At 43.3% G+C, this 27033-nt stretch overlaps 2 protein-coding genes across 5 annotated transcripts in view; one reads left to right on the top strand and one right to left on the bottom strand.

Annotated features, from left to right (window-relative positions):
- ZC3H12B (zinc finger CCCH-type containing 12B) overlaps nt 1-19050 on the top strand; it is a 66315-nt gene extending 47265 nt beyond the window's left edge. For all 4 annotated transcript variants that reach the window (XM_087971955.1, XM_087971953.1, XM_087971954.1 and 1 more), the window contains 5 exons: nt 1978-2719; nt 4824-4963; nt 14460-14694; nt 16125-16231; nt 17400-19050. In XM_087971955.1, the coding sequence (XP_087828081.1) occupies nt 2112-2719; nt 4824-4963; nt 14460-14694; nt 16125-16231; nt 17400-18823 (2514 nt within the window). In that variant the 5' untranslated portion in view covers nt 1978-2111 and the 3' untranslated portion in view covers nt 18824-19050. The remainder of the gene's footprint in view (nt 1-1977; nt 2720-4823; nt 4964-14459; nt 14695-16124; nt 16232-17399) is intronic.
- Nucleotides 19051-24070: 5020 nt separating this feature from the next.
- LAS1L (LAS1 like ribosome biogenesis factor) overlaps nt 24071-27033 on the bottom strand; it is a 40657-nt gene continuing 37694 nt past the window's right edge. Inside the window, exon 14 of the mRNA XM_087971952.1 lies at nt 24071-24413. Within this exon, the coding sequence (XP_087828078.1) occupies nt 24323-24413 (91 nt within the window). The 3' untranslated portion in view covers nt 24071-24322. The remainder of the gene's footprint in view (nt 24414-27033) is intronic.

Here is a 27033-nt window from a genome sequence, read left to right as displayed (position 1 = left end):
CTTCCAATCTGCGCCCCCCAGTGATTCACAGATACCCGACCTGGGACCTCAACAAGGTCCTTACGGCGCTAACTAAACCTCCCTTTGAGCCTCTCAGGGAGGCGCCACTTCAGTTTCTCACCTTCAAAGTGGTGTTTCTCGTGACAATAACTTCGGCGAGAAGGATATCTGAAATAGCAGCTCTATCCGTGAGAAAGGACCTGTGTATTTTCCACCCTGATCGGGTGGTTCTGCGACCAGACCCTGCCTTTTTACCTAAAATCAACTCGGCATTTCACAGAGCATAAGAATTGGTCCTACCTAATTTCTGTCCAAAGCCTTTTCGAGAAAGGAAAAGGCAGTGGCACACCCTCGATGTTCGAAGGGCTCTTCGTATATACATCTATCGAACACAGTCTATCAGGAAGTCAGAATCTCTGTTCCTGTCTTTTCAGCCAAAGACGCTGGGCTGCAAGGTATCCCCGTCTACTGTTGGCCGCTGGATTAGAGCTACCATATCCAAGGCCTATCTCACCCAAGCCCTTCCGGTCCCTAGTGGAATAACTGCTCACTCTACCAGGAACACTCTACCTGGGCTACCCAGGCTTCAATTCATGACATTTGTCGAGCGGCCACCTGGGCGTCTCCGTCTCCCTTTATTCGCCACTATAAAATCGATGCTTACGCCTTGGCTGAGGCATCTTTTGGCAGGCGAGTCTTTCAGCAAGTGGTGAGAGAGCCAGAGGAGATTCCGGACCAGACAGAGTCCCTCCCGTAGGACAGCCACACTTTGGTATGTCCCACTCTCTGGATGCTTGCAGCAGTTCTACGGAGAATGGGCGTTGGTGCCTACCTGACACGCCTCTTCTCGTTGAACTGCGTAGAGCATCCAGCCCCACCCTAATTAGTCCGTCTGGGGGGGAATCCTGTTTCGGCCAATGATGTTCTTTGTTTATAGTTGAGTTCTGTATAATAGTTGAGTTTAGAGGATTGTTCCTGTCCTCTCGTCTTCGTAAAACTGGGGAACGCGTGGAGGAGTCACGTGGAGGAGGAGGAGCGTTCCTCAATTATAGCTCAGCCTGTAAGAGTGAAGACTAGAGCACCTCCCACTCTCTGGATGCTCTATGCAGTTCAACGAGAAGAGGCGTGTCAGGTAGGCACCAACGCCCATTCTGTGTAGTTTGTGTACAGATAGTCCCTGACTTACGACAATTAGGATTATAGTTTCCATTGCTAAGCAAACTGATTGTTGAATGAATTGCACCCAATTTTATGACAATTTTTCCCATGATTGTTAAGTGAATCACTGCATTTGTTAGTGAATCATGTGGTAATTAAGTGAACCCAGCTTTACCCATTGAATTTGCTGGTTGGAAACTGGCTGGGAAGGTCAGAAATGGTAATCGCATGGCCTCCAAATGCTGCAGCTATTGTATATGCGTGCCGGTTGCCAAGCACCTGATTTTTGATCACATGATTGTGAGGATGCTGCAACTTTGGAAGTGTGAGGATCAGTTGTAAGTCACTGTTTTCATTTCCATTGTAACTTTGAGTAGTCACTAATTGAATGGATGTAAATCAAGGACTATCTGTATAAGTGTATGAGAAAAAATATGAGACATGAAGTTTTTATTTGAGGGAACCACTTTTAATGCTTCTTGTCTTTGTAGCATGGCATCAAATACACTGTTTAAAAACTGGTATGGCTACTAAACTTATGCACTTCTACTTTAGCATAATATGAGGTGTGAATCTGGCCTACATTTAACCAATTTTAGATCCCATTGTCTGATCTGTTACCATATTGTCCCAAGAAGTATTGATTTCTCAAGCAGAGATAATGATAAATAAGGTTATAATTCTGCATTCCTCACAAATCCTTTCCGCATGAGCAATTTATCTGGATTTGAAACCTTTACTTTTCTTATTGTAGCAGATTGCTACTTGTCAGTAATTTCATTTTTTCCCTTTTATTTTTCTTTCCTCCCTGCCCAAAAGGTATGCAATTGTTTTTGTGACTCTCACAAATCAGGACCAATTTAAGAAGCAAGCCACAATGCAGCGGCGCACCCATTCCCAGCACTTTTGGCACTGAGAGCAATTTGAGGGTATCTCACCAGAAGGTCAACGTGATGACGGTCTGGTCTATGGTGGAAAGGCTGAAAATGGAGAAGAGGCACGCCCAAGACAAGAGGATTGTTGAGCAAGACAGCAGGGATTGCAGCACCGAATCTGAAGAATGGACAAGCTCTGAGAGTGACAACGAGCAGCCTTGCATCAGGACCAGCTCCGGCAACACCCTGCCTAGGGCGAAGGATGTTCCCCCTCACAAGCCTCACCGACAGCTTTGCCGCTCTCCTTGCTTGGATCAACCCAGCTTCTCCCAGAGCAGCCTTCTTCAGGATTTAAAACTGGAAGATGGTAAAGCGAACTCGGACAAAGAATATCAAGCAAAAATTGATTTCGCTTTAAAACTGGGCTACGCAGGGGATCAGATTCAAGCCGTGTTGAACAAGTTGGGGGCGGACGCTCTCATCAATGATATTTTGGCTGAACTTGTGAGACTTGGCAACAAGGCTGAGAACGAAGGGCCAGCTAGCCTTGGAAGTAGTACTGCTCCCACGAGTGGAACGGCTGCCAAGGAGGTGACCAGCCCCGAGTTGTCCCTGGAGGAGGATGTTGTGGACAGCTCTGACAACTTGAGGCCGATTGTAATTGATGGAAGTAATGTGGCAATGAGGTAATTCATACTTTGTCCTCTTTTTATTGCATAAAAACCCTTGAAGGAAATCAGCATCCAGATAAATGTTTATTTCAAATGTGGATAAGAGTATACCATAGTGGATTCAATTGGCAACTTTTGCAGAATTCCTTGCATTGTATACCCAGGTACATTAGATCCAGGTAGTCCTGGATCACATTTGAACCCCAAATTTCTGTTGCTAAGTGAGACAGTTGTTAAGTAAGTTTTGCCCCATTTATAACCTTTCTTTCCACGGTTGTTCAGCAAATCACTGCAGCTGTTAAGTTAGTAACATGGTTGTTAAGTGAATCTGGCTTCCTCATTGACTTCGCTTGTCAGAAGGTCACAAAAGGGGATCACATGATCCCAGGACACTGCAACTGTCATAAATACGAGTCAGTTGCCAAGCATCCAAATGTTAATCACATGCCCACAGGGATATTGCCATGATTTTATGAAAAATGGTGAAGAGCCGCAGTGGCATAGTGGTTAGAATGCAGTACTGCAGGCTACTTCTGATCACCAGCTGCCAGCAGTTTGGCAGTTTGGATCTCAAGGTTGACTCAGCTTTCCGTCCTTCCAAGGTCAGTAAAATGAGGACCCAGATTGTTGGGGGCAACAGGCAGACTCTGTATAAACTGGTTAGAGGGGGCTGTAAAGCACTGTGAAGTGGTATATAAGTCTAAGTGCTATTGCTATGTCATTCTTTCAGTGCCATTGTAACTGAATAATTACTAAATGAACTGTTGTAAATCAAGGACTACTTGTACCTTACAAAGACTACTTACGAGGTTTGACTGTCCATCCACTGAGAACATCCTAAAAATGCCCACAAAGTGTCCCTCTTCCCTGGGGATTAGGAAGATGTGGACCACACGGGAGTCCTTTTCTATTTTATCCCTGTACTTTCTATTCCTGGAGATCTATGCGGCCCCCTCCTACGGCCCTGTCCCATGGAACTGTTATCCCTAGTTCAGCAGCCCCCAACCTTTTATGCACCTGGGACAGGTTCTGTGGAGAGAGGCTTTTCCGTGGACCAGAGTAGGCATGGTTTCACACAATGCCTGCCTCCCACACATGCACAGATGGAGCTTCACTCGTTTGTGCAGCTCGGTTTCTGATGCGCCACAGACCAGTGGTAGTCCATGGCCCAGGAGTTGGGGACCCCTGCCCTAGTTGATTGTTGGAGGTATCCATTTTGGGAGAGACATTTGGAACTAGTGCACCTTGAACTGTTTCTTGCACAGTAGTAATCTGCCCAGAATCTTCTGATTCAGGCATGCTATAAAAATAAATTTATTCCATTTGGATGCCGCTCGACTCCAGCTGACTCTGGGTGACTCACAGCAATAAAATAGCAAAAACAACAGATACAGACAATGAATCAAAACAGATTTTTTAAAAACCCTGCAAAATAAACACAAGGTGCCAACTCATCAACACAGAAGACACAAAATCTCACAAACAGGGTGTTGGTGCCAGTGTCCCATCGAAGGCTTGGGTAAGTAGCCAAGTCTAGACAGCCCAATATGTCATCAGGGAGGGAACTATATGTATCTCTGTGACATCTCATCATTATAGAATAGGGATCTCCAACCTTGGCAACTTTTAAGACTTATGTACTTCCAACTCTCACAATTCCCCAACCAGCAAGAAAACAGAAGTTTGCAGGATCCAATCTTGAGTTGAACCCCCCCCCCACCAAACATTTATTCTTCCAAGCTTTCAGGCTCGTCTAAAGCCTATCCTCAGGGAAATTCTCTCTCTCCAGAATGTGTGTCATTCTCTCTCCAGAATGGGCATATATTCTAGGGACAGAGAAGTTCCCTGAGGATGGGCTCTAGCACAAGCCTGAAAGTTTGGAAGAATAAACCTTTGGTCCCGGTGACCGATTCAGACTGGATCCTGCAACATTATCCTGGGAAATATATATTTGCCTTCGTTTGCAAGAGTGAAGTTTGTCTGTTTTTTTCTAGATCTTTTTAACATTGTCTCCTAAACTTTATCAAACACCTTTCCTTTTTTATGTATTGTATTTTTATCTCAGCCATCTTCATCAAGATATATTAGAATTCTCTGAATTATTTTTGTTCATTTTCAGTCATGGAAATAAAGAAGGATTTTCCTGTCGAGGGATTCAGCTAGCTGTTGATTGGTTTCTGGAAAAAGGTCACAGAGATATAACAGTATTTGTGCCAACCTGGAGAAAAGAACAGAGTCGACCAGACGCGCCAATTACAGGTAACCATTTCGGGAAATGGTTAGATTTTTCTCAGTAGGATGACTCAGTTATTCTATCTCAGGGGTGTCAAACTCAAGGTTTGAGGTTTAATCCGGCCCACGTGGCCATCCTGAAAACTGTAAAAGTCCAGCCTGTGTCACTTTGGCCTGGCCCACACCATCCTGGCGTGCATGTGTGCATGCGCACAGGCCCAGTTCTCCATCCCCGTGTGCAGAGCAACTAAAGTAGTCTGTGGGAATACGGTAAAAAAAAATAATCCAGACCTTCCAATCTCACAAGATCTTTTTTTGTGTGTGTGTGAGAAGCTGGAAGGTCTGAACTATTCTTTTGACCTTAGTCCCACAGACTACTTTAGTTGCTCTGCACGTGGTGATGGCGAAAGGAGCTGGAAAGGTTAGGAAAGGGATGTGGCTGCCCTGGTTGGTGGGGGGTGAGGGTGAGGGTTTGGCTGGCCGGCCTGCCTGAAGGGCCCTAAGGTAAGCCGGGTGGGGCAGGGCAAATGGGGCAGCTCTGCACCCCCTGCCTTACTTCGTCCTCCACCCACCCATCTCGCTTCGTTCTTCGCCTCGTCTCCTTGCTCGCTGCCGTAATGTAGCAGGAGGCTGAGCAACACACCAGTGCGACGGCCACGAAACATGGCGGTAGGGGGTGGAATCTGAAGCAAGGCAGCTTACCTGAGCTTACCTGAGCACCCTGCCAGCCAGGCACTGAACATCACAGTGAGACAGAGAGAGGGGGGGGCTTTCTCCAAACACGTGTGTGTATGAGAAAGAGACGTGCAATCCCTGCTTCAGTCGGGGCATTTAAGCTGCTGGCGTCGTCGTGGCGGGGTGGGGGGCGGCAGGAGCCACCTGAGCAACTGTATTTTTCCTCGTCCTCCCCACTGAAGCAGCCGTGGGCTCTGTGGGACAGCAGGGCCTCTCATTTCTCCCCTGGCATAGTGGACTCCAGCTTTAGTCGGGGCATTGAAGCTGCTGGAGATGACAGCTTCCTAATGATTTGCCCCCTCCCCAACCAGCCAGCCAGCCGGTGCCCCAGCGCAGCGAACTCCGGTGGGGTGGACGCAGGTGTGAAGGGCCTGGCCTCACAGTGCTTCCTTGCTCAGTTGGAGACTCCCTTCAGCCTTCAAACAGTAAGGCTGGCTCACATACCAGGGCCACGGATGGCGTTACTGTTTGAGGGCTGAATGAAGCCTTCAACTGAGGAAGGATGCACTGTGGGGCCAGGCCCTTCACACCTGCATCCAGCTCTCCGGAGTTTGCTGCACCAGGGCAGGAAGGAGACCGTGTCCCGCGGAGCCTGCTGCCGCTTGGGTGGCAAGGACAAGGACAAGGAGGAGGAGAATGGTGAGGCTTTATGCCAGCTGGCCAGGCACAGAGCAGGTCAGGCGGTGCTGGCTGGTTGATTGGGGAGGGGGCCATCATTAGGGGGCTGCCGCTGCCAGCAGCTTAAATGCCCTAACGGAAGCTGGAATTTGCCACGCCAGGGGAGAAATGAGAGGCCCTGCTGTCCCGCAGAGCCCGCCGCTGCTTCAGTGGGGAGGATGAGGAGAAAAACGGCTGCTCGGGTGGCCCCTGCCCCCCCCCAGCCACCACCAACAGCTTAAATGCCACGACTGAAGCAGGGATTTCACGCTCTCTCTCATACACACACACAGAGTTTAGAGAGCCCCCCTCCCCCCCCCTCTCTCCAGTGGCTGTTGCGGCACTTCAGTGCCTGGCTGGTGGGGTGCCCAGGTAAGCTTGTGGGGGGGCAGCTCTGCCCCCCCCCGCCTTGCTTCGTATTCCACCCCCCACTGCCCCACTGCTCAGGTGGCTCCTATTGCCCATGCTGCTGCCAGAAGCTTGAGTGCCCTGACTGAAGATCACTCTCTCTCCTATACACACACACACACACACACACACACACACACACACACACACACTCACACACAGAGATTGCATTGGATTGCTCTCTCTTTCTGTCTCTCCCCCTCCCCCATTTGCACGCAGCTGTGCTCCATGGGGACAACAAGGTCTCATTAAGTGGAAACAAGTTTTTTTGGGGTGTGTGTGTGTGTGTGTGGAAGGAACAGGAGATCAGGAAACACTTTTTGCACCGAGATTGAAAGTTTCTGGGTCCCTGACTCTCTGCAAAAGAGGAATGGCTGCCTGAATCTGCACGACATTATTTTATTTATTTATTTAATTTATATTGCCGCCTATTCGCCCATGGCGACTTGAGGCGGCTTACACAATGTAAAATCATATTTAAAAGCAAAAAATCAAAATAAAGAACAATAAAAACTAACAAAAAGAATCAAATAAATTAGTAAAGTACAATAGAACAAAATTTTGGGGGGGGGGCAACTCCCACCCACCCCCGTCCCAACGACAGCAGATCACACCAGCCGTTTGATTATAGCACCCAGGAGTGTCCATTCTCGGCACGAAAAGCGTTTCCAAGCCAAATCTCCTCTCCCTTCCTCTGAGGCAAAGAACAGAGAAACATAAAGAGGTGACAGATGGTTGCAAGGTAAGCGAGTCCTTGTGGCAGGAAGGGGAGGGGAGAAGCATGAGGTATCTTAGTGGGTTGAAGAGGCCTTGAGGGCACCCCACGTCCTTCCCCACCGTGAGAGATGCCTCATGTGCACATTGGTATTCTTGAATTGTGAGCTCTTGGGAAATTATCCCCTCCTTGGGTGAGAAAACAGGATGAAGCAAGTAGGGAAAAATATTTTCCTTTGCTACAGGGTCCCTACAAGAGAGCCCTTTTAAGGATTATGTATTAATAGAAAAGCAACTAACTTATTTCTGTTCTTAAATGCTAAAGCTGTTGCACATAAAAAAACAGGAGCTCTGATCAACTATCGGAGCCATCATTTTGACAGTTTTGCTGTACTGTAGTCTGTGGACGCCCCCACGAAATGCAAGCATGGGATAAACTGAACCTAGTTTGTTCTCAGTCTTATAAGTGGCCACACATTATTAGCAAAAGTGACATTTGATCACAAGGCGAGGAATGTTTCACCTTTTGCATTTGAGTATCCAAGAAGGGACAGGAAAGACAAAGAAAAAGAAGGAAAAAGGGGAAGGAAGAAGAAAGAAAGGAGAATGAAGAGGGAAGGATAAAGAAGGGAAGGATGGACGGACGGACGGAAGGAAGGAAGGAGATTATAATGAGAGAGAGTGAAGGTCTGAGGTAAATCTTGCCTTAGCAGTTGGCTACCAGCAGCCCCGCTGCCTTTTGCCATCTCCTTGTCCCCTCCTCCTGACTTCTCCTGGTGGTCTCCCATCTTATCAATGAGGATGATTTGGTTACAAAGCCGGGTTCCTGGTAAGGAGATGGAGTGGGCCTCCCTCTGCCCCACACACTTTGCCCTCCTGCGCACACCATGAGCCAAGGAGAGCGAGCACAGCAGCAGTGAGAGCTGGCCACATCCACCACGCCCACCATGGCCACACCACACCCCGGGCATGCCCACCCCGGACCCCTGAAGTTCAACCACAATCCTGATGCGGCCCTCATGAAATTGAGTTTGATACCCCTGCTCTATCTATTATAATGGAAGGTATTTGCATATCATTTTTGCAGAATATAATAGAAAAAAATGTGCATAACCATTTAAATCTTATGGGCTATATTAATGCTTGCAGGGAGGAATGTTTTGAACCACGTGAGTTGATTGGTACTTATTTTGTATTCTAGCGTATTGAATGCTCAATTTGCTTAAGATCATTTCCACTTTATACAGGTAGTCCTCGACTTATGACCACAATTGAGCCCAAAGGTTTTGTTGCTAAGTAAAACATTTGTTAAGTGAGTTTTGCTCCATTTTATGAGCTTCTTGCCACTGTTGTTAAGTGAATAATTGCAATTGCTAAGTTAGTAACAAGGTTGTTAAGTGAATCTGGCTTCCCAATTGACTTTGCTTGTCAGAAGGTTGCAGAAGCAGATCACACGAATCCAGGGCACTGCAACCGTCCTAAATATGAACCAGTTGCCAAGCATCTGAATTTTGATCATGTGACCATGGGATGTGCAACCATCGTAAGTGTGAAAAATGGTCATAACTCACTTTTTTCAGTGCCGTTGTAATTTGAACAGTCACTCACTTTTAATATACTGTGAGCCCTGTCAAAAGTGGGATATAAATTAACACAAGTGTAGTAGCATCAGGGTCTGTCCGTCCCCCGTCCCCCCCGACTGATTTTTTTCTGGAAACCAAAATGGAATTAAGGAAGGGGACAACCAAGGGGGGAGGGATTCTGTGTTCAAAGAAAATTCTGCTAATTGCTGGAGGAATTTATTAATCATTTGGGGAAGTAGCTTTAGTATTTCATAACTTCACTCATAGCTTCGGTCAGCTTCCCCTGGCAAATCCTCTTGGGGGAAAAGGAATTGTCAGAGTATTGGTGGCGTCCTAGTAGGAAAGAAAGAGACGCTGGAAGGATTTAGTCTCATCCTGTCTCTTACTTGGGGATTGAAGGGGGGGCTTTTGAGGCCCACTCTACGAACCAGAAAAATCATGGCTCCCGTCACTGTATTAAATACCATTCGTTGCTAAGAGCCTTGCTGTGAGGATGAAAATGGCTCCATTATCTTGACTCCAAATGTGAAAGACAAGCATTATAATATCTTGAGGTTCTGAAAGCTGTAGTCTAGGGTTCTTTTTAAACACTTTTTTTTTTTGCTGTTCTTTAAAATTCCCCGTTCATATGTTTCTCTAGATGGAAATGTTGCTGCTCACTTGACAGAGGAGCTAATTTTGCAAAGCACCATCTAGTGAAAGAAGATGACAATGAATTCTGGATTTTTTAAGGGTTTTGTTGAATAGAAGTCCCAGTGATTTGGAGAAAACCCATGTGCATTTTCATCATCACTCTTTTTCCCTCCTGATTTCATTTCAGTAAATTTAATTTAAGCTTATTAAACCCCTCTTATGCCCCCTAACAGATCGAAAGCATGCAAATGTGAGTAGATTAATATCTATCACTTTGGTGGGAAAGTAACAGCATTCCATGTGCCTCAGCGTATAGTCATGCTGGCCACATGACCACGGAAGGGTCTTCGGACAACGCTGGTTCCCTTGGCTAAGAAACTGAGATTAGCAGCCACCCTCTAGAGGCCGAAACAATTGGACAGGGAAAACCTTTTATTATTAAAAGCAGAACGAATATGTTGGGCACAAGCAAGCCTGGGTGACAGGCCACTTGGAAATTTTGTTGCAACAAATGGATCGAAGCTACTAGGGCAGGTGTGTCTAGTCTGCCGGGTGCTTTTATCTGGCCCAGGGGGCTGCCCTAGAAACAGCAAAGGTGACGCACCACTGGTCCCGCCCAACCAATGTGAAAAATGGACAAGGGCTTCTGGTTCAGGAGCGGGACTGGTTAAAGAAGCTAGCCCAAAAGAAGCCAAAACCACTGTGCATCGCCACTCTCAACATAAGAACACTGACTGAATGTAGCCGCGAGCTAGCCAAAATTCTGAAATACCACCATATTGACATAGGGGATGCCTTCAGGATACCAGATGGAAGGGACAGAAATCCAAAGACATTGGAGAAGGTTACAAGTTGGTTTACTAATACACTTCCAACAACTATGGTGTTGCTGTTGTCGTGAGCAAAGATCTATGTAGCTACGTGCCTGAGGTCCAGAGACACTCCGACCGCCTCATGTCTGTCACCATTGATACAACCACCTATCGACTCCAGGTGGCTTATGCCCACAAACAGGACTTGATAAGGACACCAAGGATCAGTTCTGGAATGTGCCTGCTCCGAAGATCTGCTGCTCCTCTGCGGTGACTTGAATGGTCATATGGGAAGTAATTGGGAACAAAGGTTATGGAAATCCAAGATGGATTTCAAATCCTGGATTTTGCAGAATCAAAGAATCTCATGATCTGCAACACATTTTTCAATAAACATCCAGACCAACTCATTACTTTTTGGCGGAAATAGTCAGATCGATTTTATTCTTTTGAGAAGACGTGACCTTCCCATGGTATGCAATACCGAGGTTATGCCTTCTGATGTTCTTGCCCCACAACACCAATTACAAATTACACAAGTTACAGATCTGAAAATAAAAGGCCATAAGAAAATGAACAGCACCACAGGCCCCGAGAGGATCAAATGGTGGAAGTTACACACAAAGAAGCAGTGACCAGAAAAATCGTATTCACATCTGTCAGTGCTGCCACAAATAACATTACCTAGTCAACACTCTGTGACTCTGTCATTACCACTGCCAGAGACATCAGGTCACCATTAGATTGACAAACAAGTGTGGCTGTGGACTGAATAAGTGCAGGAGAAAGTGCAGGAAAAGAAGCAAACTTTCAAGAAATGGCAGGCTGTGATGACCTGGGGCATGGCACAAAGGCAACACAGTCAGATAATCAATGGGAATCCCTTTATTAGCTCCAACTTTGCCCTCAATGTCCTGGTTACCTTCTGGCTGGAGAAAAACTCTCCCAGGAACAGCCTTTGGCTGCAGAGAATCAAGCCCAAAATGTAGTCAACAAAAACTGTAACTATAATCAAGGCAAAATGAGGTAATTACTCCGACAGGACAGGAGCAAGAATTCCAGATGTGAAAGCACAGCAATAACTCAACACGGTTGGGAAGATGCCAGGAACACAGATAAGCAAAGATAAACTCACGTTTGCTCCCAGCAGCTGCTGCACTCAGCATGCATTCCTTTTAAACTCTCTTCACAGCTGTGGCTGATGAAGGGAATCAGGGCCCTTTCCTCCCCCATAAGCCACACAACGCATGTTGCTCTCTTCTCCATTCCTCTCTGCATGCCCTAGGATGAAGAGGGGGTGGGGCTGGGTCTTCCTTTGAACTCCAGCCAGACTTTGTCCTTCTCCAGTTTCCTCCACAGCCAACGGAGTCACACTCCCACTCCCTGTGAGCTGTTTGTCTTTCTCCTCAGATTCAGACTCTGACAGGGATTCTACTGGTTCGGCCCGGTTCTATAGAACCAGTTGTTACGGTTCCCGGTAGTTCAGAGAACCAGTAAATCGGGCCTCTGGCTGGCCCTGCCCCTCTTCACCCACTTTTCCGCTCCCTGCCCAGTCAGTCCCTATCGCGCATGTGCAACATCATGCGCATGCGTGACATGCCTGCAGTCTGCTTTTGCCTGCCCACCAGGCCAGCCATTGCTGCCTGCCTTCCGCTGCAGCGGAACAAAAAGCTTGAAAGTCCACGGCCCCTCTCTTCGGGATACAGCTCCTGTCTGCTCACAGGTAAGCCTGTGAGTCACACTAGCCCCTTCCCCACTGTCCCTGGGCCTCCTACAGCCATCTCCGGAGCTCCCCAGGCCTCCCGCAGCCATCTTCGGGGCTACCTGAGCCTCGCCCAGCCTGCCTACCTGCCCCCCATCCCCGGGCTTGACTGGCCGGCTTCCCCACCGGGGTGGGCCCCATCCCGCTGGTGGCACTGACTGGGGCCTCCCTAACTGCCCCCCCCCAATCCCTGGGCTCGGCTGGTTGCCTAAACTGCCACACGGCACTCTCCCAGCTCTCCCTACCATGTGGCAGCCTCCCGTAAGAAGCGCCATCACTGCAGCACCTCTGCCGCCTCTGCCACTTCCACCTGCTTCTTTTCATGTTGCTGCCGTCGCCCCAACCACCTCTGCTGCTTCTACCGGGCCAAAATGAAAGGAAGCGGGCAGAGGCAGCTACCTCCCGTAAGAAGCGCCATCACTGCAGGTGACCTCTGCTTCCTCTGCCACCTCCACCTGTTTCCTTTCATTTTGCCACCACTGCCCCAGCTGCCTCTGCTGCCTCTACCAGGAGCAAAATGAAAGGAAGCAGGCGGAGGCGGCCGTCATCTCCCCCCACCCGCTTTCTTTCGTTTTGTTGCTGATGCCGCCGACACCTGCAGACAGAGGTACTGTACCGTACCGGAGGGCTTGGGGTGCTCCATGGCCCCGCCACCACCGCATGCCTCCCCTCCTTTCTTCCTTTTCCCACCGCCCGCTGCTATCTGGAGCTCACAGGGTCATTCGGTTCATCCCAGACCAGGTGTGCGTGTGTGTGTGTGTGTGTGTGTGTGTGAGAGAGAGAGAGAGAGAGAGAGAGAAATAGGAAGAAAGAAAAAAATAGGAAGGGGGGGGAGAGAGAAAACTCTGTGCTATTATTTTAATTGTTCCATTATTTATCATATATTAATATTTTACACTGTCCCTATACCTAGAGTGATTTTACTGCCTTTCTTTTTCCCAGGTATTTTTCAAGGTTTACAATACATGCATTCAATGTCTATAGTCCAGAGGCATAAATACATGTGTGTTTAACAAGGTTGAAAGAGACCTTGGAGGTCTTCTAGTCCAACCTCCTGCTGAGGCAGGAAAACTGAGGATGCCAAACTCTTAGCAGAGGTCCTGGGAAAGGTGTCAGAATAACAAAATAACGCTTAGAAAGGACCTTGGGGGGAACCCTACCGTTTCAGAGAAATGGCTGTTTTCTTAAAAACCTCCAGTGTTGGAGCATCCAGAACTTCTAGTGGCAAGCAGTTCCACTTCTGTCAGGAAGTTTCTCCTTAGTCTTAGTTTGCTTCTCTCTTTGTTCAGTTTCCATCCATTGCTTCTTGCTTGCCTTCTGGTCCTTTGGAAAATACATTGCCCCCCTCTCCTCTTTCTGGCAGCCCCTTAAAAGCCTCTTGCCTATTTCACACTCTTGAGCAAAGCATGTGAGCCATTTCCTCCTTTCAGTGGTCCAAGAAAGTACATCTATAGTATGTAGATAATAAAGTCAAAAAAAGATGAACAACATTTTTACAGAACTATAGATAAGTTGAGACTGGGTGTGACAAGGAATGGCTGGGAGGGGAGGGGCCAGGCGAGGCATCCTTTGATGTTAGTGACATTGAGTTGGTCACACCCACCCAGTCACATGACCACCAAGCCACTCCAGCCAATCATGTGACAACCAAGCCATGCCCAATCAGCAAGCCACACCCACCCAGTCACCCTTAATATCTTCTTAAAAATATTATATATATTATGACAAAAACTTAATAGCGTGGGGAAATGATGACTGTGATATGAACTGGAAATGTTAAATATATAAATATATGTAAATTCTGTAAAATTCTTTTGGAATCCTTAAATGTAACTTAGATTCCATAGCAACTAAGCCACTGGTCTGCTACACGAGCTCTCAAAACTTTGGGTATGGCCCCAGAGAAAATTATCTTGTCAAAAAGTACTTGTTTTGATGTGAGAAACTGAAACATGATTGCATACATAATGTATAAAGTATTAACTAAGTTTAAATATAAATAAATTCAAGCCTACTTTTTATTTTTAAATCCAAGTGTGATCTAGAACTTGAAAAAAAGTTATGGAATCCTGAACTAAAAGAATTAAATAAAGTCAATGAACCAAATGGGTCACATTAATCCCTATAGTTATATAACTGCCAACAGTGACAAAGCGTAATAAATGCTCTTTATCCAAATACCTTGATCTTAACATTCTTATGTAAATCCAATTTTGCAGACCAAGAAATCTTGCACAGATTGGAGAAGGAAAAAATTCTTGTTTTCACCCCGTCACGGAGAGTGCAAGGGAGACGAGTCGTCTGCTATGATGACCGCTTTATATTGAAGTTGGCCTATGAGTCTGATGGCATTATTGTGTCCAATGACAATTACCGGGACCTTCAGAATGAGAAACCAGAGTGGAAGAAATTCATAGAGGAACGGCTGCTTATGTATTCCTTTGTAAATGACAAGTACGCAATTTCCCCTCATCTGCTGTGCACAAATCTTCCTTAGAGAGATTTCCTCTTCTTTTTGTGTGGGTCCAATTCTCATGATAGATAGTCCTCGGCTTATCATCACAATTGAGTCCAAAATTTATGTTGCTAAGGAAGGCAGTTAAGTGAGTTTTGCTCCATTTTGCAACCTTTCATGCCACAGTTGTTAAGTAAATCACTGTAGTTGTTAAGTTAGTAACATGGTTATTAAGTGAATCTGGCCTCCAGATTGAATTTGGTTGTCATAAAATGGGATCATGTGACCCTGGGACACTGCAACCATCATAAATATGAACCACGTGCCAAGCGGCTGAATTTTGATCACGTGACCATGGGGATGTTGCAATGGTTGTTTGAAAATGGTCATAAATGACTTTTTTCAGTGCTGTTTGCAACTTCAAAACGGTCACTAAATGAATTTGAGGACTACCTCTATTTGAAAATAGCATGGTCAAGAATTGATGCTTGTGGATAACATAAATAGTAGTTAACTGATTTAAACATTTGTTCTCTATAGTCTTCAATTCTTATTCTCTCCATAATTCTAAGCTAGAATAACATTTTTTCCTCTTTAGTGGGAAAATCCTGTTAGATTTTTGGTTAGCAGTTTTTGCTTGTTCTTCAGTTATCTTTTACTTTTTGGAAAGTAAAGTGATTGGCAGAAGCTTTCTGAATTCGCTACTACTAAACCACAAAAGTGGTTGTGATCTTGGCTTGTTAGTAAAGGTTGCTGGTTTGAGACTCAGCAACAATATTTTAAATCACCATAAGTCTGTATTCAGTATGCACTATGTACAATAAATAAATCTGTGTCATGGCCAATTTTAATCTTAAGAATATTGTGTGATCTTCTTACCCACTAGAAGCTGGTTACTTTATAGATTGCAGAACAACAGAATTGGAAAGGACCTTGGAGGTCTTCTAGACCAACCCTCTGCTTAAATCAGGAGACCCTATACCAGGGGTTTCAAACTTGCAGCCCGCACCCATTTTAGTAAAGGAAAAGATTTGTGATATGTCCCGTGACGATAACAAGTTTGACACCCTTGGCGTATACAATTCTGGAAAAATGCCTGTAATCAATCTCTTCTTAAAAACCTCCAATAATGATGCCCTCACAACTTCTGGAAGCAAGCCATTGATTAATTGTTCCTACTGACAGGAAATTTCCCCTAAGTTCTTGCCTGGATCTTTTTAATGATTTCCCAACTGTTACTTCTTGTCCTGTCCTCAGATGCTTTGGAGAATAAGTTGACCCCTATTTCTCAGCTCCTTAAATATTGGAAGACTGTCACGTCTTCCATTTTCCAAAGCACCTGCGGACAGGACAAGAAGTAACAAATAGAAATTTGTGAAAGAGAGATTAATGCTAGGCAGTTAAATTTGACAATGTTTAATTTTTCTAGGTTCATGCCACCTGATGATCCATTGGGACGCCATGGCCCTAGTCTTGAAAACTTCTTAAGGAAAAAGCCAGTTATTCCAGAACACAAAAAGCAACCGTGCCCTTATGGTGAGTAGGTTACAAGAGGGATTTGGAGAAACTTGGTCTCACATTCTCTTATTGTTGGCTGGGAAATTCTAGGAGTTGAAGTCCGTAAGTCTTTAAGTTACCAGGTTTGGAGATCCGTGCTCTAAAGGCTTGTGGAATACTTTCAGACTACATAGCCAGCATATATTTAAATTGGTAATTTGTAGTCCTCTGAATCTCTGGAAGACTCCATGTTGGGGAAGATTAAAATAAGGAATCAACATATTGAATAATTATATTATTATTATTATATTATTATTTTGCACCCCATAATGGTAGTAAATTAGTACTGCTTTGAAGAAAATACAATTTAAATTTATTGGCTAATCAAGAATTTACTCTGAATTTTTAAAATTGGGAGACAGCATAGAAATACTATTTCTCTAATTTATACCACCTGATCCATTGGATAATGTCAACATGATCTTTGAAAGACTTAGTTTTTCTGCTCTCTCTTGCCTGTGGGGTTTCAATTATATATACAGCCAAGAAATTCATTTTGTTTAGGATCTAATCTGGCTTGGTCACCGGGACCAGAGGTTTTGTTTTCTGAGCTTTCGGACTCATGCTGGAACCCATGCACAGGGAACTTCTCTGTACAGAGTGTGTGCTGTTCTGTGTGTAGTATAGTACCTGTTGTAAGTTGGCTGTTTGGGGTGTGTTGATGGCTGGCTTTTAAGTCACTGGCTGCTGTTTCCTTGTGCTGCCCAACCCTCGCCTTGTAAGTACTTGATAGGCTGGTGATAAATCAATACTCCCGTTGACTGATGAGGAGCCTGTTTCTCCGGCTTCCGTCACTTCCCTGGCTGCTTTTGTGCACACACTCTGCTAGAGAGAAGTTCCCTGAAGTGGACATTAAAAGACTAAATGAGATGCTTTCCATCTCATTTTGAGTGAACATTTAAATGAATGTATTTATTTGTGGAGCCTGCTCTAGCTTCCTTCATGGAGCATTGTCACTCGAATTAAAACCTTGACAAGAATTTGCATCTGTTAATAAGGAAAATTCTGAACATCATGATGTAAGAAAATACCAATGTCTTATTTTATGTTTTTGTGGTAAGAGCAAAAGATTTCACTAGGGTTATCCAGTTAAGACATATAGTTGGCAAAGAACATGCCTAATCAGAGAGGATTTTTTTTCCCCCAGGGAAAAAATGCACATATGGGCACAAATGTAAATATTACCACCCTGAACGGACAAACCAGCCCTTGAGATCTGTCGCAGATGAGCTTCGCATCAGTGCAAAATTATCTGCGGTGAAAACCATGAGTGAAGGTGCCTTGGCCAAATGTGGTTCAGGGCCAGCCTTTTGCAAAGGGGGTGAGAACATTTCAGAAGTGAAGCGCAATCCTCCGAAGCGCCAGTCTGATCCAAGCATCCGGTCTGTAGCGGTGGAACCGGAGAACCGGCTGTCGATGATGCGGAAGCCTGAGGCCAGCTCTGTCCCATCTCTTGTTACGGCATTAAGTGTCCCAACGCTCCCACCTCCTAAAAGCCATGCAGTTGGGGCCTTAAATGCTCGGTCAGCGAGTAGCCCCGTGCCTGGGTCATCTTCTCAGTTCATCCATCAGAAATCCTCCCTAGAACACATGACCAGCATGCACTACCCTCCAATCCTGGTCACCAACAGCCATGGGGCTTCGATCAACTACGCGGACCCATACCCCAAATACGAATCTTTGGGAGACCACGGCTATTATTCTATGCTCAACGACTTTTCCAGTTTGAACATTAGCAACACAGATTATTATGGAGTTGATCTAGACCAAGATGTCTACTCAAGAAATTCAAGTCCGTGTCCTGACAGTTGCTTAAGCCATGCAAGTAATGACTCTTACTCTTCGTATACCGACCTGTACCTGGGTGTAGGAGATGTGGGTTCAGAGGATCACGCTAAAGTTCCTCGAATTCCACCGCAAAACCGACTTCAGCCTTTTTCTCATGGCTATCACGAGAGTTTAACTAGAGTTCAGAGCTACGGCACTGAAAGGTCCAAACATACTCCACACAAGCATTCAGCTTCTCATTTAGCACTACATGTCCAACACCCTCTTGTTGGGGCACGATCCAGTTGCCCAGGAGACTACCCAGGGCCTCCAAATGTTCACCCATCATCAGCCACGGCCCAACCGAGCCGTGCACTAGTTATGACAAGGATGGATAGTGTTTCTGATTCAAGACTTTACGAAAGCAACCCTACTCGGCAGAGGAGGCCCCCACTCTGTCGAGAGCAACACGCCAGCTGGGATCCGTTACCATGTGCAACTGATGCCTACTCTTACCATTCCTATCCCTTGAGCAACAACCTCATGCAGCCGTGTTATGAGCCCGTCATGGTGAGGAGCATGCCTGAGAAGATGGAACAACTCTGGCGTAACCCTTGGATTGGGGTTTGTGGGGAGCCCCAAGAACCATGTGTTATCCCAGAGCATCAGTACCAGACCTATAAGAACCTCTGTAATATTTTTCCTGCTGGCGTCGTCTTGTCTGTGATGGAGAAGAATCCACACATGACTGATGCACAACAGTTGGCAGCTATGATTGTTGCCAAATTGAGAACAGGACGTTAGCATGGTATCCCTTTGGATTCTTGGAGAGAAATACTGACTACACCAGACCAGCATCCTGCAGGAGGTACCCGTGATCCTATAGAGATATTCTCTGTTTTGGGAATAGTTTCACGCTGTGGTATACCATTCTGTACATTGTTTTGGCATTTGCACTGAATATGTGGTTGAAGAATTCTGTAAAAAGCAGATTGTATTATAAGTAAGTATTAAATAATTTTTTAAAGCTGGGATTTTTTTAAAAAAAGGTGTATTTTACAGGAAGTGCATACTTTTTGCATGGATATATATTGTTTCTTGAATCCAAAAGGTCCTATGTTTGAAGTGAGTCCCTCAAACTTATTAGCAATTATATTGCATGAGTGAATTTTGTAGTTTCCAGTGTTAACTGACAAGGTGCTCCAAGGAAAATGTGCTGTGTACATTTGAACATCCTCACACACTGAAGGTTGGCCTGTTCTGGTCCATCTCTTTCCAAGAGCTTCTCCGAGGCCCCATCAGTTGCTGTGTCTTAGTGGTTCATGGTGAGCATTTCTGATCTGAACAACTCCCAGTGCTCTAGCAACTTAGGTTTGTCCTCACTGGAGAAATCTTTACTCTCCAAGTGAGGAGAATAGAAACACAGATGGGGGGGGGGGCTCATTGCATGGATGCACAACTAATGGGGTGCTTTGGATTTGGGGGGAGGTCTTTTAGATCATGCCCTTTGGGACAAGGCCATCCATGCAATTCTCAGATAAATCTTAACCGTCCCATTTCCATATAAATCTTGTTAAAATTGGCAGGTGCGGGTTTTAAAATACGATTAATTGTACAATTCAGTTCTTTACAATCCAAAGGTGGTATAATTGTAGCATCGCAGATCAAATTTCACATTTCAGTTTAGCCCAAGTACAACTAAGTACAAAATGAGTAAACACGTTTTTTAAAAAAGATTAAATGTTGATTATAAAAGTCGATGCTATACAATTGATAAACTTGTTTCAATTTTTCACTTTGGGATCCATGCAAAGGTATGCATTTGCTTCTTTGGAGCTGTTTGACTGGCTCAAATCATCTCAGCAAATGTTGGGTATTTTTGCTCAAGAACGGGCAACTTTTGTAGCTAAATGTCTCCCCTAAGAGACATTTATCCAGGTGTAGTAGCTTTTCCATTTTCTTTTTTTAAAGCTGCACTGAGTGGACACCCTTTTTAAATCCAAATATGTCTTTGAACATTTTGAACCATTACTAACTCGATATGTCTCGAGCTAGGACTTGTTGACTTCTACTGTAGTTTTTTTCATGAAAGTCGAGAAGGCCGAGTTACTGGCCTTTGGTTTCTTCATGAGAAGGTGTGACACTGCCTAAATGTTTCTGACTAGGAAACACATGGAACGCGAGGCTGCCGTCAGGGTTGTTTCTGGTGTTTTGAGAATGGCTTCCAAGCTGCTTTCTGAATTTTTGTTTTCAGACCCAGGGGATTGGGGTGTGAGGGATAGTCCAAAGGGTGTTTCATGTTGCTGGAATAATTCCCAGTAATGCCCAGAATGTCTGCTTTATTTTTGTTTGGCATCATATAGGATATTCAAAGTGGATCTAGACAGGGGTGACATCACTAACCGGCAGGGTGGTGATTCTATCTTGGGATCCACAATAAGCATAATTGTGCAATGATACTAACAAGAAAGAACTTGTTTAGATTATTGAGATTCTGCTGAATATATTAAAGAAGGCTGCCTAGGGGTAGCATCTCTCCAGAGTAGTGTTTCTCAACCTGGGCGACTTCTAAAAAGTGTGGATTTCAACTCTGAGAATTCCCCAGCCAATATGAATTCTGGGAGTTGAAATCCATTCGTCTTAAAATTGCTAAGTCTGAGAAACAGTGCTCTAAAGAGAAGATTGACAGTAATTCATCTTAACAACTTTCCAACCACAAGAGACTATGTCACCTGCCTGTAGCATGTTTGGTCTTCCACAAGGCTGCCTTCTGATTTTAAAGACAAGCCTGTAGGAAAATGGTGGTGGATCATCTGACATGACCCCTGCATTTGTCATGGTACAGCTTTTTTCAAATTGCTGCTGGCACACTGTGGCTTTGTCTGTTGTGGCTGCTGATTAGATTGAGTTTGGATGGTGCACCATGCTTTTATCCAGTGCTTTTAAGAAGCACCAAAGAAAAATGCAGATTAGCCCTTTGGTTAATCTGCCCTGAATATTCTTCGCGATATTTGGCCCTTTAGTTCTAGAAAAGCCCAACAACCTTGAGTTATCTAGACCCTTTTATCAATGAGGACAAAACCCACTTTTTTGGGGGGGGGATATTTCTTCTCTTTTAAAAGTAGCTGAGAGCAACACCTCAAATAACCAGAAACGACTTTTTGTTTGTTGATACAAATTGTATCTTTCTTGATTGTATAAAACATGTATAAAAGCCATCTCTAGATTAGCTCAATATTGTATTTTCATCACTATGTTTGTGACACTGTGTGTCAAAGGGGAGTAGCTCATGGAGGATTATAAATCTTTTTATTTAAAATGGGCACTTAACAATTTATAGGAAAAAAAAGGCAAATTTTGAATTCCATTTTATTACTATAATGCGCACCGCTAGTGTGTGTACATTTAAGAGCATTATGCTGCATAAATTATATATTGTCTATTTATTAATACATTCTTGCAGAGAATTTTTTGGTAAAATACTCATGCTAATAAGGCTTATATTCATATTTATACATGGCTATTGATAGTCAAGTGCTATATATCCCGCTTTTGTTTTTAACAGGATCATTATAAAAGTATGGCTTTTCAGTTCAGTGTTGAAATTTTGTGTGCTCATATTTTTTTTGCATGGAATCCAGTTTCTATATGCATAAAATAGATGTTTTCCATTTTATCTCTATTATAAGATAATCTTGCAGACAACTGTAGCAGAATCTTTCAGCACACCAAATGCTGAACAAAAGCTACTGTTTTTTTTAAATTAAGGATGAAAATATTTTACTGTCAGTAAAAGCTATATATTATATACTATATATTAGGAATATATTAAAAATGTTATAAGTCTCTTGTGTGCTTTTTTGGGAAGTAATGCTATGGAGAATAAGTGGTGTACTATCAGTAGCACCTCTTTTCCTCAAGGAAGGAATTATTATTTTTTTGTAAAAAATGATTTTAAAACCTAATCTGTAAAAGCAAGGAGTGAATGGCAATTTTATAATAGCGTCTGGTTTTTTTGCTGCTAATTATTTTTCTCTGGAACTGTTGTAGCATTTGTTAAATCAATATACTTCTTTCTGTCTGGATTTTTCAACACCAGTTCCAAACTGACATTTCACTGCCTTCATCTCTCAATGCTAAATTTCTTCTTATACAGAAGGGATGGTATATATATATATATTTAAAAAAAACTGCCTATACTGTAAATACACTTTGCTTTTAAATGCTCTTTTTGAGAGCACAGTATTTATTTATTTATTAATTTGTGTATCAGATAGCTATAGTATCTCTGTCTATCTTGAAAAACTAGAAAACCCCATCCTATAAAGTATTTATTTGCATTTGAATTTTCTGTAATATATTGTTATATCAATGCTTAATACTGTTTGCTTAACTACTGAGAACTGGGATAGATGAAATAATTTTGAAATGTGAGCCTCAGTGATTATGTAAATATTTAGTAATCCTTTTTTGCTTGTATAGCTTCTAACTACTGTTAGACCCTCTGTAGTATTTACAGTAGTGTACATTTTTCATTGATAGAATTTAACATTACTCTTTAATTGTTCCAAAAAATATATTAAAAAAATCTTTGGGTTTTTTTCTGTTGACCCAAATATAAGGTAAGTCTCAATGACAAAGAATGAAGATCTACTTTAATTGCCCTGATCCAATAAGACAGGGGTGGACAACTATGGCAACTTTATGACCTGTGGACTTCAACTCCCAGAGTTCCTAAGCCAGGCTGGCTTAGGAATTCTGGGAGTTGAAGTCCACAGGTCATAAAGTTGCCCATCCCTGCAGTGAGAGGTGTGACAATGACTTTCATAAATGCAAGGAGCAGACAGTACATCGCAAGTGGTAGCCTCTCAACCCCTTCTTTGGATAGCAGAATAAGGGAAAAGGAACGTAGGCACCAGGAAATGTCACTAGCTCTGGGTTAGGGCTGGCATGCACGTCTTGTAAATACTATAAACTGCAGTGCTTATTTATATCTGTAGCTGCATGTAAGCATTAATGGGCAAGGCCTTTCTTTTTGAGAAAGCATGCTTTTCAACTGAAATGGCCAAGCTCCAGAAGGGAGAGACCCCCGTTTTTTTATTTACGAGACAGTTCACGCTTTTGCATATTGCATTGACATATATTTGCAGGCGGTTGGTTGCAAATATCCCTTTATCAAACCAGTGATGTTCCTAGCTTGGCCTTAAATTATCTTGGTTGCTTTCTGATGGTCACTGACCACAGAGCAAATACACTTGTCATTGTGTTAATTGTCTCTCCCCTCTACCAGTAGCATCCGTCTTTATACAGACCTACTTGAAAGAGGAACAGTTTTTGTGGCACTGTTCTGAGCTGCCAAATAAGGGTGAGAAAACAGTATACTTATTGAATGCTTAGCACACTGGACTTGTTAGAAGACTTGCCCAGTGGTGCCCTCTAGTTAGTTAATAAGTTAAACTACCTTGTATGGCTTTGCAAGAATCATAACCAATCTTAGAACAAACAGCTGTTTGTTGTTGGATGGTGTTTCTTTTTTTATCCTCTTTCATAGGCTGCTACTTCTCCATGGATGCACTTTGTTCTTGCAGTCTTTGAGGATGCTAACAATTTACTTAACCTGCTTACCATTCTAACATGCTTGATCCTTTGGTTTCTAGGGACCAGTCTAGGTAAGAATGATTATTCAATCCTTATCTTAGGACTTTTCCCTACCGTTGTTGGAATAGTTCCAATTTCTGTGTAACACTCTTTGTAGAGATGCTTTATAATAAATACGTAATTATAAATAATTAATGTGTATTCAATAAACGATCCACTCAGACTCTGAAACAACTTCTTTGTTTCCTCTGTAAAAAACAAGTCCCACTTGTGATTTCATAGATGTCTTCACAATAAGCTTACATGTGTTCCGAAGTCCAGATCCGGAACAAATAAAGAGCAAGTATATATTTTAAAATTGTTTTTTAAAAACCTTAAGGGAACCTAAACATAGCAACAATGATATACCATATGACTCACATGCTTTTTTAAATAAAAAGCACACACTATCTATTAAAAATATTAAAACATTTAATTATTTTTTAAAAATACAAAAATGAATTTTAGCAATGGGCAGATCTGTTGTGTGGATTAAGTGTGCCTGCTTCTCCACAGCCCTTAAATGTCCAGGGGGAATATCTATGATGGAGAAGTAGCTGCATTGCACCAAAAAGAACTTTCAAAGAGCAGGCAGGCACAGTATTGTTCCTTGAGTGGCAAGGAAAACCTCCCATTGTGTTATATCATTAATAAAGAATCTCCTGCTCAAAAATGCTGAATCCCACTCTTTAATTTATGAAGCTCGCTCTGGGTCCATATGAGTCCTGACGTAAGGAAACCAGACCATTCTGGTGAGCTGTAGGAAAAAGAACGGGACAACAATTAGGTGAAAGAACCACGGCACACAATTACTTTACCAAGTGTGATTGCATCATGTGGGAAAAACTGGGGGAAAGTATCCCCATCTCGTCCAGGAAAGGCACATGAAATATAATGGAACTGACCCATTCTGAGCTTCTTTATGTCAGCTGGTGCTCCATTCAAAATCCAAGAAAGAAATACTTAGACTCCTTTAATCAGAGAAAAGATTTACTGGAAATCAAGTGGAAGCAACAAAAGAATTCTGAATCTAAGAAAATGGGCGCGTAAATCACATATACAAAGTAATGGCAACGTTCCCACCCCAATAGTTCAATTGGCTCATCCAATTAAAAGTTGTGTATATCATCATGTGGGCATCTCCAGGTGGTGGTGAGGCTTCTGTCCGTTGACCTTGACATAGTTTGGTAAAGGGTTGCAGCTGCGCAGAGCATAGGATAGAAACCTAAGCAAGAATGCACCCCAGTTTATACAGTTCTGGTTTGTAACACCTCCAGCTCACTTCCCAGAACCATTCTCTCTTATTTCGTTCAGACTGAAACAAGGGGAGCCATCCAAGCCTGATCAAGGCCTGAATTTGACTGGACAACAATTGCAAATAGACATAGTTTATTTTGGCATTGTGAGTTCCAAATAAATCAATAATTTATCAGAACCAATTTATGCACATTTTATTTTTAATAATGATTTTTTAATTTTTTGTTGTATGCTGCCAAAGTCATGTTTCAGTTGGACAGATCTATAAATGTTTATGATCAATCCATCGATCATTCAAATCACATTGGAATCCAGAGAAATTAAATAATTTGTAGTTTGGCACCCTGGGAGTCAGTTTGGCAACTAACTCATGGAATAGTGCAAGAACAAAATGAGCAATGTAATTACAGAAGCTCTTTCTTCCAATTATTACAATCACTTCCCCTTCAATTATTTCTTCCAGATTCTGAGATTTTAGCAGCTGGTCAAAGCTTTGTGTGTATTGACATACAATGTAAATGCTACAAACTTCCTTTAAAAAAAAGGTAATTTATTGTTCCATAAAACAATTGTCTACCTTAATTTGGTACAGGTAGTCCTCGATCTATGACCACAACGGAGCCCAAAATTTATGTTGTTATGTAAGACATTTATTAAGTGAGTTTTGTCCCATTTTATGACCTTTCTTGTCACAGTTGTTAAGTGAATCACTGCTGTTGATATGTTAATAACCTGGTTGTTAAGTGAATCTAGCTTCCCCATTGACTTTGCTTGTCAGAAGGTCTCAAAAGGGGGTTACATGACCTCAGGACACAGCAACGATCATAAAATATGAACCAACTGCTAATCATCTTAATTTTGATCACATGATTATGGAGATACCGCAATGATCGTAAGGGTGAAAAATGGTCCTGTCATTTTTTCCAGTGCCATTGTAACTCTGAATGGTCACTTAATGAACTGTTGAAAGTCAAGGACTACTTATGTGCTAACTTTGGCTTAGAAATTACACAGTTCTCAAAATAATTTACTACTTTCCATACTGGCCGCCCACCTACTTGTTATGCTTCAAAATTTAATTTTCATACTAAAACAGTAATCTTGTAATAATTTAAACTCCTCCAACAAAGAATTCTGATTGTCTAAGATCTGATCTTAAGAATTCAAGCCTTTTTACATATTACTGATGTTCTTCACCTGACATTGTCCCCCTTAACTACTAGTACTCTGTGAAATCCAAACCAACATTCAATAATAGTCTAGCCAGATTTGATGTCAGGGTGGAATACAGGTAGTCCTCAACTTTTATGTCCACAACTGAGCACAAAATTTCCACTGCTAAGTTTTTAAGTGAGTTTTGCTCCATTTTACGATCTTTATTACCACAGTTGTTAAAGGAATCAATGAGGTTGTTAAGCTAGCAACATGGTTGTTCAGTGAATCTGGCTTTCTCATTGACTGTGTCAGAAGGTTGCAAAAGATGACCCAGGACACTGCAACTGTCATAAATATAAACCAGTTGCCAGGCATTTGAATTTTAAGCACGTGACCATGGGGATGGTGCAGTGGTGGTTGTAAGTGTGAAAAAGGGTCATAAGTCACTTTTTTCATCACTTTTGTGAAACTTTGGTCACTAAACAAATGGTTGTAAGTCAAGGACTACCTGTACAGACATAACAAGGTGTCTTGATGTAACCAACACGAGATGTTACACAAAATGAACTTCATACTCTGGAGAATAAGTGGTGCAGAGAAAAAGAGGTAACATTACAATGGCCCTGCTCTGAACTTTAGAATGGGCAAAGCCTTATGAATGAAATGTTTATGCCTATTCTAAAAATTTCGCTGTCCAACATCAATTTCTCCCAGAAAGCAGATGCATCATGTACGCCGATCAAGTTCTTCCTCTATGGCTTGTGAAAGCCGACAGGGAAAACAGACGCAAACCCGTCCGTTTCTGTCTCTGCCCTTCAGCAACAGGTGCAAACTCCAGGACTAAGAATACCTGACAGGAGACACACACAGCCCCGCCCGCTCAGAAGGAAATCTGCTCTCTGAGCATGATTTCCAAGTCAGAATAACCTCCTTTTCTTACAAGCCATACTTCCACCATGAGGCAA

This window comes from Notechis scutatus, chromosome 10, assembly GCF_049901735.1.
Source record: "Notechis scutatus isolate UNSWTSFEM ecotype Mainland chromosome 10, rNotScu1.2, whole genome shotgun sequence".
Taxonomy (NCBI): Eukaryota; Metazoa; Chordata; class Lepidosauria; order Squamata; family Elapidae; genus Notechis; species Notechis scutatus.
Note: the sequence above shows the minus strand (reverse complement) of the source record. Positions and strands in the feature narration are given on the sequence as shown.